Source organism: Bos indicus x Bos taurus, chromosome 8, assembly GCF_003369695.1.
Source record: "Bos indicus x Bos taurus breed Angus x Brahman F1 hybrid chromosome 8, Bos_hybrid_MaternalHap_v2.0, whole genome shotgun sequence".
In the NCBI taxonomy this organism is placed as follows: Eukaryota; Metazoa; Chordata; class Mammalia; order Artiodactyla; family Bovidae; genus Bos; species Bos indicus x Bos taurus.
Window position 1 is genome coordinate 1,037,246 of NC_040083.1, and position 15,465 is coordinate 1,052,710.

Below are 15,465 nucleotides of genomic sequence, written 5' to 3' on the forward strand. Positions count from 1 at the left end.
CACCTCCCCAGGGCAGACAGGATGCCTTTTATCTTACAGGAGGGGACAGAGAGGCCCAAGGAGGCTGAGTGACCTCTTGGCTGCATCATTCACGCACAACTGGGCTGGTTCCCTGCCCCAGGCCTGACCCCGCTGCTGGCCACAGCTTCCCCGGGCAACACAGCCAGCAGACACTCTGTGAGGCGGGCAGAGGGTGGGTCCCCTTGGGAGAGGGGAGTCAGGACCCCACTGCTGGCCACAGCTTCCCCAGGGGCATCACAGCCAGCAAAGACTCTGTGAGGCAGGCAGAGGGTGGGTCCCCTTGGGAGAGGGGAGTCAGTGATCTCCTCTCTCCTCATTCCCCTCGCACTGGAAGAAAGAGTCTGAACATGTAACAGGGTTGTGTCCTGGACAAGACAGGCTCATTCCCCTCAGTTCACCTGCAAGCTCAGGAGGCGCAATCCTTTAGAGCCTTGCTTTCTGCTTCCCAGGGTCGCGTGCCTTGTCTCTTTCAGTTTTCTCCCCTCGGGGTTCCTCTTTGCATCAGCCTCCCAGGACTGCCCTGCTCCTTCTATCTGTTCCTCCGTTAGGGTGTGCCCCCAAGTCAGACTGTGTCTGCAGGCTGCGGGGTTGTGGGCAGAATTACTCATCTGAGAGCTCCCAGGCGCTCCGGCCACGCAGACCAACAGGAGACCAGGGACCCAGAGTGGAATTGAGATCAGAGCCAAGAAGAATCCCTGCTCTGGGGACCAAGGCACCACTCGGCCTGGGGAGTCCAGCCTCCTCAGTCCCTGGATAAACCAGCCCGACCAGAAACCTGACAGAAGCAAAGGGTAATAAGCCTGCAGAGAATCAGGCTGAACTTTAATGAACACTGAAAGAGCTTCACAGGGCTCCTTCTGTCGCCTCAGGCCACCCACCTCCACTGCTAAAATAAAGTGCCAGCTGCAGGCCAAAGCCTATGTAATTTTTTGCTAAAATTAACAGAGACAGAGGTGAAAGACAGACCTCCGCCACCTTCAGTAAGTGTCAGCAGGGTGGAGGGGCCAGGCCAGCAGGCAGGGGTGGGGGAGTGGAGGGGAGGGCTATACTCACTGCCAGGGCGGCTGGGTAAGGGGCCTCCGCCGGGAACGTGAATGAGGGGCCGGTGGTCACGGGGCTGCTGGGGGGTGGGGTCACAATCAAGCCAGTGGTACTTATGTGAACCTGCCAAGGAAACAGCAGTGAATACAAGGAAGACACCTGACAAAACAGACGAGACCAGCTAACCTTGGGAAGCCAAGTCACAGTGAAACACACAAAGCCTGCAGTGTCTGTTGCGGGGGCAAGGCAGAGTCCTGTTCGGGTTATTGAGCCCAAAGGTGTGGCGGGCATCATGTGTGTCAGACGCCAAGGAGTCACTTGATAAACACTGGTCTCGACATCTCGTGTGTAGGATCCCATGGCCACTGCCTCACATGGCTGTGGCCTGGACCTGTCTGGCGCAGGACGAGCCAGCCCATCAGCACCTCCCCAAGGATCCAGTTCAGGGGGGCTCTCTGGATGCTCACCTGTCCGCCAGCACACTGAATCTACATACACGCTTAAGGCACATGGTGCGTCTTCAGGATCACGTCTCAGGACCTGCACCTTCCCGTGGGGACCCGTAATTAAAATGCAGCTGCCCAGATGTGCTGGCGGATTGCAGGCAACTGTTTACAAAACCCTTCAGGGAACAATGCCAAACCAAACTACCTGTGTTCAAAGGTGTCTTATCCAGAACACTACCTGAGATGAATTCATTAGGAAAAAACAGAGTTATTCAGGCCCCTTCGTGCCTGTGTTCGGCTACGGGATCGAATTCCCTCCTGCTGCACCCCAGCATGACTGCAGACATCTGGAGGAGGGCCGTCCTTCCACTATTAAGGGTGAAAGGAAGGTGACCGCCTGCAACCTTGCTCTCCAGCAAAGAGTGTGACACCAAAACTGCTGGGCTTTGTGTAACAAGAACTTAATCCTAAACCTAGTTTCCTCAGTCCCAACAATTAGGAAGAAGATGCTCAAGACAAAGACAGGCTCCGAGTGAGTTCCCAGGGGACCTGAAGGAACATTCAATTCCCCGGGACAAGGTGCTGCCAAGGTGGGGAAGCCAGCACATGGCTGATCTTTACAGGTAAATCTGTGCTGCTGGAATTCACACCCCCGTAAAGTGTCACGGCGGCCCGTACCTGAGAGGGCGCACTGCAGGAGAGCCCGGCCAGCTCGCCGATGCGCGCCGCGGCCGCGGGGTTGCTGGAGCTGATGAGGACCGGGGGGCTGATCTCCATGGAGTGGCGCTGCTGGGCGGCCTGCGATGCCTTGCTGGCCATGCTCAGCGAGGTGAACGAGTGCCGCTTCTTGGTGTTCTTCTTGCCGTCCGGCTGTTTGGTGGTCGTGCTGCTCGGGGTGGTAGCCAGGGCGCCCTCCCCAGCCGCGACTCCTGGCCCGGGGGGCTGGTCCCACTCGATCAGCTGCTTGGCTGCCGAGTTAAACTGCAAAGCGACGAGAGAGATGAGGTCACACGACAGGGACTCTTGACACGCCTGTGTCTGAAGCTGAGTGTCAGTCCTTCAAAGTCTGCATCTGCGAGTACACGCTTTTCCCATGTGCAGCATCTTGTCTCAATATGGGGACTGCACTGTTCCTACATCACAAACACATGCTAAGCCAAGAACAAGCGATTCCAACCTAACACCAACAAGGCTGAGAACATATCCCCCCTCAAGAATCTTCAAAGTATCTAATTGCTTTTTTCACTTAATGACAGCTTATTGTATCTAGTTCTGGGTTGTATACATAAACATGCCTTCCATGATTGGCTGTCTTTTTAAGTTTATTTCTTATTGAAGGATAATTGTTTTACAGAATTTTGTTGTTTTCTGTCAAACCTCAACATGAATCAGCCATAGATATGGTAACAAAGATGTATTTCAGCCTCCAGAGGAAACACAGAGAACGGTGAGCAGCAGGCTGCGTGGTCAGCCTGATGGTCTTGGCTTAGCCGGGCTGCTTCCGGGCGGTGACTGTGGCTGTGAGCATGACCACACTTCCAGGGGAATTTACTTCCCGCCTCTCTGCCCCGTGCAGGGGCCTCCCAGAAACATCAGTGGAAACTCCTGATTACCATCGTTCTGTTACATGCCCATTACTTTCCTGAGCTTACATTTTGAATTATAACAGGCTACGACCTGAAACCCAAGTCCTGTTGACTGGTAAACTGGCCTGTTTGAAAAGCTGCCTGAGTGCAAAGCCAGGGCAAAGCTGCCCAGAGGGCTGGGAACGCCAGCAAGAGAGGAAAAACACAGGCAGCCTGGGCTCCCTGAGGGCAGAAACAATACTTCCAGAAAGCTTCCATGACAGCCAGCTGCACCCAGACAGTGCAGTAATGGGAATCACTGAGTGCAGTGTAATCTCGTAACCAACGTGCAGATGACAAGTAAACTCCTTAGACGTGAAAGCTGCTCAGTCGTGTCCAACTCTTTGCCACTCCATGGACTGTAGCCCGCCAGGCTCCTCTGTCCATGGGATTTTCCAGGCAAGAATACTGGAGTGGGCTGCCATTCCCTTCTCCAGGGGAGCTTCCCAAACCAGGGACTGAACTCTGGTCTCCCGCATTGCAGGCAGATTCTTTACCATCTGAGCCACCAGGGAAGCCCAACTACTCAGAGGGAACCTGGAAATCCTGAGGACAGTGGATACTGTCCCATTCCAGCACTCTGCAGACACCTCTTTCCATCCTCCTTCCAAATACACTGTCACATCTTAACAGGCTAAGGCTGTCTCCCACCTACGGTTGAGGATGTCCTCCTGGAAGGACAGGACTCCTGTTGGTGATGTTCAAGGACTCACTCTTGCTCTGGCAGCAGCAGCTTGGGAGGCGTGGTGTCCGAGCCCCAAAACCCTTGCTCCCTGGGGACTCAGTCAGAACCTGGTCTGACAGTTTTTCTAGCACGAGCTCATCCCTCATTCAAGGCAAGGGTTCTTTCCACGTGGTAACTTTCAAGACTTGTGGGGAGTAGTGCCCGATAATGCCCAAATGCTGGGGGGGTGGGGTGGGATGGATCACGATGCCACTGTGCTGAGGATGGGGGCTGGGCTGCTAGGAAGGGGCAGCCGTATTCCAGCACCATCATAGCATGTGGCCAAGAGACCCAGGATTCACGATGTTGCCCTCTACTGCCATACTACCCCAAAAACACCCGATCTCATCAGAATTCATGCTGCTGCTTCGGTCTAGCCACCTCATTTTTGGAGTGCTTCCAAAAGAATCAAGTACCCAAGGAAGCAAAGCCTCTGTTTCCATGGCAGGCGTGGCCCAGGCCTGGGCACGGAGCAGAGGCTTCTTATTTCTGCCCAGGCTGGGGATGAGGGTCTGAGATCCCATCAGACAGACCAACTCCTCCATCCTTCTTACCCCAAACCCATCACCCAGTGAGACGGAAGACCCGCTCTGCAATGCTAGAGCTCAGGGGTCCGAGCACACCTCCTTCCATGGTGAGCTAATCAGACAGGAAAGCAAGGACCCGATGACTTTCCATGGAACGTCATGGAATTCTGTTTCTTCAAGTACACACACACACACACACACACACACACACACACAAAGGGTTTTGTTGTGCTTACACACTGTTGGAATGCAATCTGATTTCAAGTTGGCCACAGGCTGTATGTGGCCTTTACTGACCTGGCTGCCCTGTGACATCTTAGGAACTAAAACCTCTCAGCCAGCCCCAGGGGTCAGCGATCTCCCAGAGGAAGTCTGTCTGAACTTCTGTGCAGCTTTTTCTGCACATCCTTCTCTGACCACAACCCATGTTCGTGAACACACTCCCCACCCTCAGGACACCTGTTCTGTGCCCTAGAACACCATCCTCCAGCCCTGGGTGTGGACCAGCTGCCAAGGGTGGACACGAGGGGCAACGCAGCACCCTGGAGTGGACAGCAGGGACACACGGGATTGGTCGATCTGAAAACCAGTAATATCCCCTTTGGGGAAACTCTGAAACAGAGAAAGAATTAGTCTTACAAGAGGCATAAATAAACATGGGGGAAAATACTGACATAATAACAGCAGTAATAACAAGGCAATTTAAGAAATATGAAGATACTTTGTGTGTGTGTGGTTGGCCTCTTTCTCAAAGAGAATACCGTCTTTTTAAAAGACAGGACTTCACTTTTTCTAAACGAGAACAAAAAAATCTAATGAGAACAAAGCTGAACAGTCACCGTTTTCCATAAAGCTTTACAGGGGACTTGGTCTCTAGATTCTGAGCATCAGAGCATGGACAGAGCAGGTCTGCATAGAGGAACCTCGTCTAATTCATAACCTAGTGTTTGCTCCTCAACGGGATGGGTTTTCAATAAAAGGCAAGTAAAGACTGTAAATATAGATTATGCAAGTAACACGTGTTGGTTATTTTAAACAGGAAATGGTGTCAATTATCAGGAGTGAGAGGTGACAGGCCTCGGCCAGCTTCTGCCTGCATCTCCTCCGCTGACCGCCCTGGGCCTGTTGCCCAGACCTCTCCTGTTTGACAGTTCGGAACACTCTCTTGCATGTACATTCCATGGAGATGTTGTTAATTAAGCACCTGCCTGGTTAATTTTAACACCAAAGAAACTACACTCTCTCCGCTCACAGCATCTCATGAGAGGCCTTTCCTGGGAACAGAGGCAGGCTGGCTGTGTGCTGCCCACCCATCTCCTTTTACGCATCCTGCCTGAGCAGCCACACCCACAAGGCGAACTCCCCAAAGTGAAGCTGCAGGTTAAAGCGCAGCCTAAAGCATTTCTGAATGACACTGCCAAGCTGCACTTTCAAAGAAGTGTCCATTCTCATCACCTCTGAAGAAAAAGTGAATGAAAAGTCCCTGTTTCTCATACTGTTAGCAGTATCAGGTGTATTGATGTTTTGTTAAAATTTCTAACAGTTATAGTATTAGGTATTACCATTTAAAAAAAATCTCATCAGATGAAGAGGCAATTTGTATTTTCTTTTAATTTGTTTTTCTCTATTAATGAGACTAAGTATGTTTTTCTCTTTCCCTAGGAATTGATTATTCCCACACTACCCATTTTTCTATTGAGTTGGTATTTTTCTTATACATTTATGCTGCTGCTGCTGCTGCTGCTAAGTCGCCTCAGTCGTGTCCGACTCTGTGCAACCCCAGAGACGGCAGCCCACCAGGCTTCCTGTCCCTGGGATTCTCCAGGCAAGAACACTGGACTGGGTTGCCATTTCCTTCTCCAATGCAGGAAAGTGAAAAGTGAAAGTGAAGTTGCTCAGTCATGTCTGACTCTAGCAACCCCATGGACTGCAGCCTACCAGGCTCCTCCATCCATGGGATTTTCTAGGCAAAAGTACTGGAGTGGGGTGCCATTGCCTTCTCCGATACATTTATGAGTTCTCTTTATATAGCATATAAATCTTTCTTTAATATACTAGAATACTATGTATGCATGTATATATACATATACAAGAGTACATATATCCTCCTTGGAAGAAAAGCTAGGGCAAACCTGCTGCTGCTGCTGCTGCTGCTAAGTCGCTTCAGTCGTGTCTGACTCTGTGCGACCCCATAGATGGCAGCCCACCAGGCTCCTCTGTCCATGGGATTCTCCAGGCAAGAGTACTGGAGTGGGGTGCCATTGCCTTAAACGTTGTATTAAAAAGCAAAGACATCATTTTGTTGACAAAGGTCCATCTAGTCAAAGCTATGGTTTTTCCAGTAGGTATGTATGGATGTGAGGGTTGGACCATAAAGAAGGTTGAATATAAAAGAACTGACGCTTTCAAACTGCGGTGCTGGAGAAGACTGTTGAGAGTCCCTTGGACTGCAAGGAGATCAACCAGTCAATCCTAAAGGAAATCAGTCCTGAATATTCACTGAAAGGATTGATGCCAAAACTGAAGCTCCAATCCTTTGGCCACCTGATGCGAAGAACTGACTCACTGGAAAAGACTCTGATGCTGGGAAAGATTGAGGGCAAGAGGAGAAGGGGACAACAGAGGATGAGATGGTTGGATGACATCACCGACTCTATGGACATGCATCTGAGCAAACTCTGGGAGATGGTGACGGACAGGGAAGCTTGGTGTGCTGCAGTCCACGGGGTCGCAAAGAATCAGACATGACTTAGCAACTGAACAACAACATATATCCATTGAGTTAGAAATGTTGTTCCAGTTCAGCTTGTAATGATATATATTTGTCATACATAAATATTTCTTGGATGTGCAAATTTATTCATCTTTTCCATTATGGTATCTTAAGCTAACATCATACTTTAAAAATCTTCTTTTTCTACAATTATTTTTTGAAAATAAAATCACTTTTCTCCCAGTGTGTTTATGGTTCCTCCCTTTGTCCTTCTGGGTGTTTTAACCACGTGGACATTTTGTTTTGTGTAAAGACAGAGACAGGGACAGACCATTCTTCCTTCCATGTGGCCCAGCAATTTATACAACCCCATCCTTTCCTGCCAGCTCTGAAAACCCCCCTTCACAAGTGAGGGTCTCAACAGAGACCCCTCTGCTGCACTGTCAAGCCAGTGCCCATCCCCAGGGAAGACGCTTTGTGGTGGGGATTCACGCCTCAGCCCCCGTGAAGCAGAAATGGAAAGTGTCTGCCTCTTCTGCAAGGTGCTCTCACACAGTGGCAACGGGGATTTTGTATGTTCATCAGTCTTTCATTGTTCTCTGCAATTTGCGTAACAAGGCTTTTGTTTCTGGATGATCTAAATACAAAAGCAAACTTTGTCTTTATTCATAAAACAAGGCTCCCCCAGAGCAGAGGAATAACCAGTAGACTGGAAGGGTTATTCAGGAGTGTCTTTAAATGGGTCCGAAAAAGCCTTCCCTAGGTAGCAACTCCATTTAGGCGTCTGTACAGATCTGCTGAAAGAATAAAAACGCTGGGGTCCCAGAACCATCGGAGGGCGGGGGTGGGGAGGGAGGCCTCTAGACCAGAGCTACCCGGAGAAGCGGAACAGTAGCTGCAGCTGTGGTGTGAAATTTTCCAGTAGCCCCATTTTAAAGAATGAAAACCAGCAGGTAAAGTTAATAATGCATTTTATTTCATAAAACCCAGATATCACCACTATGGCATGTAATCAATATGAAAGTTTCTGAGATAGGCACTTCTTTTGTATGAGTTTTGCCACCCAGTGTGCTCCGGGCACCTGCCCCACATCCCAGCTGAGACGGGCTCAGCGTGAGTGGCCCCCCAAGATGCACGGGGGGCTCAGGGGGCACCTCCTAAGGTTCACTGAACTCAAGGAACGTGTGGGACAGGAAGGACCTCAACGGTCCCCGCCCCACGCAGTGGCTCTGATGTGTCCTGAGCTGGCACAGCTGGCTGGGCGCACAGCACCCCAGCCCCGTGTGCCACAGGACCGGAAAGGGCACTCTGGGACTCGTCTCACGTCCAGTCAGGAGGGGGAGCCCCAGCCCCTGAGCTCTGACAGCATGTTAACTGTCTCCCCTCTGGTGGGCCTGTCAGAAAATAAATACACTGGAAGGTTCTGGAATGTTCTTTTTCAGGTTTCTGATTTTGAGATGTAAGGGATGAAGCGGGGGGAGCACACCATCAAAAGCCTGAAAGGATTTTCGTTCAGGAGGCTGAGGAAAGTACTCTCCAGAAAGCCACGCTCCGAGCCTGTAGATGAAAGGCCCAGGTGGACTCGGGTCTCTGTCTCCGCAGCTGAGCAGTCCTGAGGGACGTTCAAATGAGGTTTCCATTTTCTCAGGAGCAGGATGGGCACCTCCGCCCTCTGTACCCAGGGGCAGGGGAACGCGCATCATCACTGCGGTGTGACACCCAGACGCGCCCTGCTCTCACCGTGACCTGAGACCCAGCCTGACCGTCAGTTGTCCTCTTCACGTGCGTCTCCTACTTTTCAGACATCACACATAGCTGGACTTGACGATCTAGAAAGTTTTACGTATATACGATGTACAAATGGCTTTTCTCACCCCTTCAGAGCACACAGAGGCCAAGACCTCAGGCCTACGACTACAGTCGGACCTGGAGGGGACATCCCCTGCCCCTATGTTCTCTGGGCGACTGTCACAAGCCCAGCAAGCTACACACTTAGGCTTCTGTAAAATACCCTGATTTTTCCATCTGAACAACAATTGAAACAAAAGCAGTCTGCAGCAGTCTTAGGAGACTCAAGTTTGATTCCCTAGGTCGGGAAGATCCCCTGGAGGAGGAAATGGAAATCCACTCCAGTATTCTTGCCTGGAGTATTCCATGGACAGAGGAGCCTGGTGAGCGACAGCCCATCGGGTTAGAAAGAATCAGACACGACCCAAGTGACTTAGCACACATGCACACACTCTGCAAGCCAAGTGTGGACGCCCTGCAGGTATTACTAGCTGGGGTCTCTGCAGGGGCAGGAAACTTGGAGAAGACACAGGGCCAGGAGGATGCCCAGAACTGCAGGTGAGAAGACGACCCCCAGCCGCCGCCCTGGAGCCCAAGGAGCCAGGGGATGGGGGCAGCAGTCATGATGGTAACTCCTACAAGGAAAGGAAGGAGGAAGCATCACGGCAGGAGTCGCCAGCACTGGGAAAACAAAGCAAGAGGAGAGCAGAGGGGATGCAGTTAGCCAGCAGTCGGGAGGGCGACGACCAGAGGGACTGGGGAGCCAGCCCTGGGAATTCTGGCAGGAAAGGCAGGAGGGAGGGGCGTGCAGACAGGGGAATGGCCTGAGGAAGGCGAGAGGCTGCCCCCTCCCAGGACATGGAGCCCAGCAGTGAACACCTGAAATGGAAAGCAGGCACACAGGCGCGGCCCAGCCCAGGTGAGCAGGTGCATGGGGAGAGCCACCACCAGGATGACCTCATCAGGAGGGCCAGAGCCCCACAGCTGCACGGGGTGTGGGACTTCCCTCCTCCTGCCCACCTGCAGAGAAGCGTTTGTTCACACAGCCATGAGGCAGGGAACCCGCCACGTCGCTGTCATCAGGGCGGCTGCTCCACACCTCCTGACACAAGTTTCTGAAGCTCATCAACTTCACCACAGGGGCCTGTCCCCAGGGGCTTCACACTTAAGATGAAACAGACCACACACATGTGCAGAACAGGGCACACACTCATCCTGTCTCTCTCAGGACACAGGACAGGCCTCAACTCTTGCTTATTAGAAAGCGTCAGTTACTACCAAATTTAGTATGTACGAACAATGTACTAAGAATTTCAAATGACAAAATTTAAGGCTTTAAAATATGGTGGTTTTGATTAAGGTATGATTTCCCTCTTAAAAAAGACCACCTCAGTAATCTGACGTTGTTGAATATTTCATCACTTCTGAAAATCAACCTTCTGGGTGTTCAAACTTAAAAAGCTGTCATTATTCTTGATAAAATACCAAAATGTCCTCAACACTTCTCAAGTGAAGCTTGATGATCACAGTGATTCTGTGCCAGCCTTACGAAGACTAGCTCTCAGCACGAGTTCGGAGGCAACAGCAAAGCAGGGGTCTAGGGCAGACCCAGGCTGCTGGAGCGAGACCACAGATCACCTCTCAGTGACTGGGTGGGTGTCCCCAAACAAGACGCTTAACTTGTTTTTAAAATGGAAAAATAACTAAACTACGGTGTAGCTCCCAGAATTATTTCACAGTCACAAACACTGGTGGAGAGTAGCACTATATTTGAATCAGACATGTACTGTCATTAAAGCACAGAGAGCAAGAATGAAAGAATATTTACCAAAATGACATGCGATGGGCCTCAGAGTTATTTCTCCCCAAATCCTCTGCAACACAATAATATCATAGAAATAAAATGATTAACAGCATTCTTCACTTACGACGAGGCTCCCAGGAAAACATGGAATCCTGCACACACATCACTACCCTCCAGGCACAAGCCAGGCTGTAAGAACGCACAAGCCGCAGCCGGGGAAGTCTGATGCAAGGACTTTGTGTTTTGTTTCCACGAAAGAGAATCAGGAAAGAACAGCTTCCTGAGAAAGGACAGTTTCCATCAGGACCCCGAAGAGAGGTGTGTTTCCACAGACACATGGACAAAGAAACATCCCTGATGAGCTGTAAAGACAGAAATTCCAAGGGACCAGCCTAGCGAGGGCCCAGGGGGATACGGCCAGGCTAAAGAACTGGTGGACTCCGGGGGAAAGCACTGCATACATTAGACACCAGCTGGTCATTCACTTGGCCTCTGCTCCAGGCTCAACAGGACGTGAGCGTGTTTATGTTCTATGGAACTGCCCGCTCATGCAGCGAGAAATAAGCAAACATTAACCCATCTTTAGAACCTCAGCTCTCGGAGGGTTTTCCTCATGGAAAACAAAGGGAAACTCTTAAATGGGAAAGAGGCTGCTGCGTAATAGATGGAGCATAAACTGCCGAGTAAACCCTGGCCTAATTTCCTTTTCTTCTGAGTAGGTCTGGGCAGGTTGCCTCCAGCTGTCCACAGTGAGCAGGGTTTTTCCTGGCATCCAGAGCCGACCTGCCCTGAGAACTTCAGGGTCCTAGCTCTCACTTCCATCACTGTGGTAAAAAGATATGCCACTATTACTTACACCAAGCAGACAACACTCAGGAGACCCGAGAAGCCTCAGCACAGGGCAGAGCCCAGGGGCTGAAGACACTACTCAACGCAGGGCTGGTGGACTCGGCCAGCGCGACTTGCAGATGAATGAACGTATGATGCTGGGCATTCAGTAAGTCTCCCTCCTTGATTCCTAAACAGTATCTCTGAATTGCATTTATAAAAATTTATTTACCTCAGAATTGAAGGAGAAAGTATGACAACCGACTGTCTTCCTGACTTTCCAACAACTTTATAAAAATTACTTCAGAATTGAAGGGGTATTGCGGAAGCCAAGCAATATAGTAATTCTCTTTACAACTTCTCCCCAATTTTCGTACACTTCTCGTTTTAAAAAAATTATTTCAATGAATTGAACATTTCACTTCTGCATCTGAAAGGAAAAGAATACTCCCTTAAATATGAATGACAGAATATCCTTTTATATCGTTCAGTCTGCTCTCGCTGACTGAGAGATCAAAGCCAAGTGCTCTGATCCTCGGCTCCCGTTCTCTAGGGCAAAGACTCTAGGTGAAGGAGTAAAGTGAACCATGCTCTTGGCTCCTCTGAGGGGCACCTTGGCAAATTCAAACTGTGCACCTAAACCTCCATGTGTAACTCCCTGGAACACGGACGACGTTTCCCAAGCCCCTGCATCCACAGCTCTCACTCTCATGAAAGCTGCACCTATGCTCCTGGACATACACATGTGGTTTTCTGTAATCAGGGCTGATGACACACTTCTGTTCTCTGGCCACAGAAGTATCTCCCAAGATTTGTCTACAGGCTGCTTTTGAAAGCTGAAAACAACAAACACCACCTAATCATTACGCCTTCAACATGCACGGTTTGTTGTGTGTCACTGATAACTCCATAAAGTTAGTTTAGAAAAATGAGGATTCTTAACAATTAGGCCACCTGACTTCTGCTCAAAGTGGGCCAAAGAAATAGTACCAAACAGGTGAAAATTCTCTCACAAACAATCCGGGAGACAACCTGGACAGGCTGCAGGATCTAATCCACAGGGTGTCACTACTGTTACCTTAGTCTGGAAAAGTCTAAACTAGGAATAACCAAGCACTCATCCTGCTTCATTTAAAAACAAACAAACAAAACCAAAGAACTTCCAGAAGTCACTGGAGAGAGTCTGTGCTTCGAGGATGGTGGTGTCCGAATGTAACACTGAGATAGTTCAGTTCAGTTGCTCAGTCGTGTCCGACTCTTTGCGACCCCATGAATCGCAGCACACCAGGCCTCCCTGTCCATCACCAACTCGCGGAGTTCACTCAGACTCACGTCCATCGAGTCAGTGATGCCATCCAGCCATCTCATCCTCTGTCGTCCCCTTCTCCTCCTGCCCCCAATCCCTCCAAGCATCAGAGTCTTTTCCAATGAGTCAACTCTTCGCATGAGGTGGCCAAAGTATTGGAGTTTCAACTTTAGCATCATTCCTTCCAAAGAAATCCCAGGGCTGATCTCCTTCAGAATGGATTGGTTGGATCTCCTTGCAGTCCAAGGGACTCTCAAGAGTCTTCTCCAACACCACAGTTCAAAAGCATCAATTCTTCAGCGTTCAGCTTTCTTCACAGTCCAACTCTCACATCCATACATGACTACTGGAAAAACCATAGCCTTGACTAGACAGACCTTTGTTGGCAAAGTAATGTCTCTGCTTTTCAATATGCTATCTAGGTTGGTCATAACTTTCCTTCCAAGGAGCAAGTGTCTTTTAATTTCATGGCTGCAGTCACCATCTGCAGTGATTTTGGAGCCCAAAAAAATAAAGTCTGACAGTGTTTCCACTGTTTCCCCATCTATTTCCTATGAAGTGATGGGGTCAGATGCCATGATCTTCGTTTTCTGAATGTCGAGCTTTAAGCCAACTTTTCCACTCTCCACTTTCACTTTCATCAAGAGGCTTTTTAGTCTCTTCACTTTCTGCCATAAGGGTGGTGTCATCTGCATATCTGAGGTTATTGATATTTCTCCTGGCAATCTTGATTCCAGCTTGTGCTTCTTCCAGCCCAGCATTTCTCATGATGTACTCTGCATAGAAGTTAAATAAGCAGGGTGACAATATACAGCCTTGACGTACTCCTTTTCCTATTTGGAACCAGTCTGCTGTTTCATGTTCAGTTCTAACTGTTGCTTCCTGACCTGCATACAAATTTCTCAAGAGGCAGGTCAGGTGGTCTGGTATTCCCATCTCTTTCAGAATTTTCCACAGTTTATTGTGATCCACACAGTCAAAGGCTTTGGCATAGTCAATAAAGCAGAAATAGATGTTTTTCTGGAACTCTCTTGCTTTTTCGATGATCCAGTGGATGTTGGCAATTTGGTCTCTGGTTCCTCTGCCTTTTCGAAAACCAGCTTGAACATCTGTAAGTTCGTGGTTCACGTATTGCTGAAGCCTGGCTTGCAGAATTTTGAGCATTACTTTACTAGCGTGTGAGATGAGTGCAACTGTGCGGTAGTTTGAGTATTCTTTGGCATTGCCTTTCTTTGGGATTAGAATAAAAATTGATCTTTTCCAGTCCTGTGGCCACTGCTGAGTTTTCCAAATTTGCTGGCATATTGAGTGCAGCACTTTCACAGCATCATCTTTCAGGATTTGGAATAGCTCAACTGGAATTCCATCACCTCCACTAGCTTTGTTCGTAGTGATGCTTTCTAAGGCCCACTTGACTTCACATTCCAGGATGTCTGGCTCTAGGTCAGTGATCACACCATCGTGATTATCTGGGTCGTGAAGATCTTTTTTGTACAGTTCTTCTGTGTATTCTTGCCACCTCTTCTTAATATCTTCTGCTTCTGTTAGGTCCATACCATTTCTGTCCTTTATCGAGCCCATCTTTGCATGAAGTGTTCCCTTGGTATCTCTAATTTTCTTAAAGAGATCTCTAGTCTTTCCCATTCTGTTGTTTTCCTCTATTTCTTTGCACTGATCACTGAGGAAGGCTTTCTTATCTCTTCTTGCTATTCTTTGGAACTCTGCATTCAGATGCTTATATCCTTCCTTTTCTCCTTTGCTTTTCACTTCTCTTCTTTTCACAGCTATTTGTAAGGCCTCCCCAGACAGCCATTTTGCTTTTTTGCATTTCTTTTCCATGGGGATGGTCTTGATCCCTGTCTCCTGTACAATGTCACGAACCTCAGTCCATAGTTCATCAGGTACTCTATCTATCAGATCTAGGCCCTTAAATCTATTTCTCACTTCCACTGTATAATCATAAGGGATTTGATTTAGGTCATACCTAAATGGTCTAGTGGTGTTCCCTACTTTCTTCAATTTCATTCTGAATTTGGCAATAAGGAGTTCATGATCTGAGCCACAGTCAGCTCCCGGTCTTGTTTTTGCTGACTATATAGAGCTTCTCCATCTTTGGCTGCAAAGAATATAATCAATCTGATTTCGGTGTTGACCATCTGGTGATGTCCATGTATAGAGTCTTCTCTTGTGTTGTTTGCTATGACCACTGCTTTCTCTTGGCAAAACTCTATTAGTCTTTGCCCTGTTTCATTCCATATTCCAAGGCCAAATTTGCCTGTTACTCCAGGTGTTTCTTGACTTCCTACTTTTGCAATCCAGTCCCCTATAATGAAAAGGACATCTTTTTTGGGGTGTTAGTTCTAAAAGGTCTTGTAGGTCTTCATAGAACTGTTCAACTTCAGCTTCTTCAGCATTACTGGTTGGGGCATAGACTCGGATTACTGAGATATTGAATGGTTTGCCTTGGAAACGAACAGAGATCATTCTGTTGTTTTTGAGATTGCATCCAAGTACTGCATTTCAAACTCTTTTGTTGACCATGATGGCTACTCCATTTCTTCTAAGCGATTCCTGTCCACAGTAGTAGATAAAATGGTCATCTGAGTTAAATTCACCCATTCCAGTCCATTTTAGTCCACTGA

The 15,465-nt window shown here is 48.8% G+C and overlaps 1 protein-coding gene across 7 annotated transcripts in view; it reads right to left on the minus strand.

Moving 5' to 3' along the window:
• Window positions 1–15,465, minus strand: part of SH3RF1 (SH3 domain containing ring finger 1) — a 155,517-nt gene that overhangs the window by 27,256 nt on the left and 112,796 nt on the right. For all 7 annotated transcript variants that reach the window (XM_027548927.1, XM_027548922.1, XM_027548923.1 and 4 more), the window contains exons 5-6: window positions 2,187–2,489; window positions 1,075–1,185 (exon numbers count right to left, since the gene is read on the minus strand). In XM_027548927.1, the coding sequence (XP_027404728.1) occupies window positions 1,075–1,185; window positions 2,187–2,489 (414 nt within the window). The remainder of the gene's footprint in view (window positions 1–1,074; window positions 1,186–2,186; window positions 2,490–15,465) is intronic.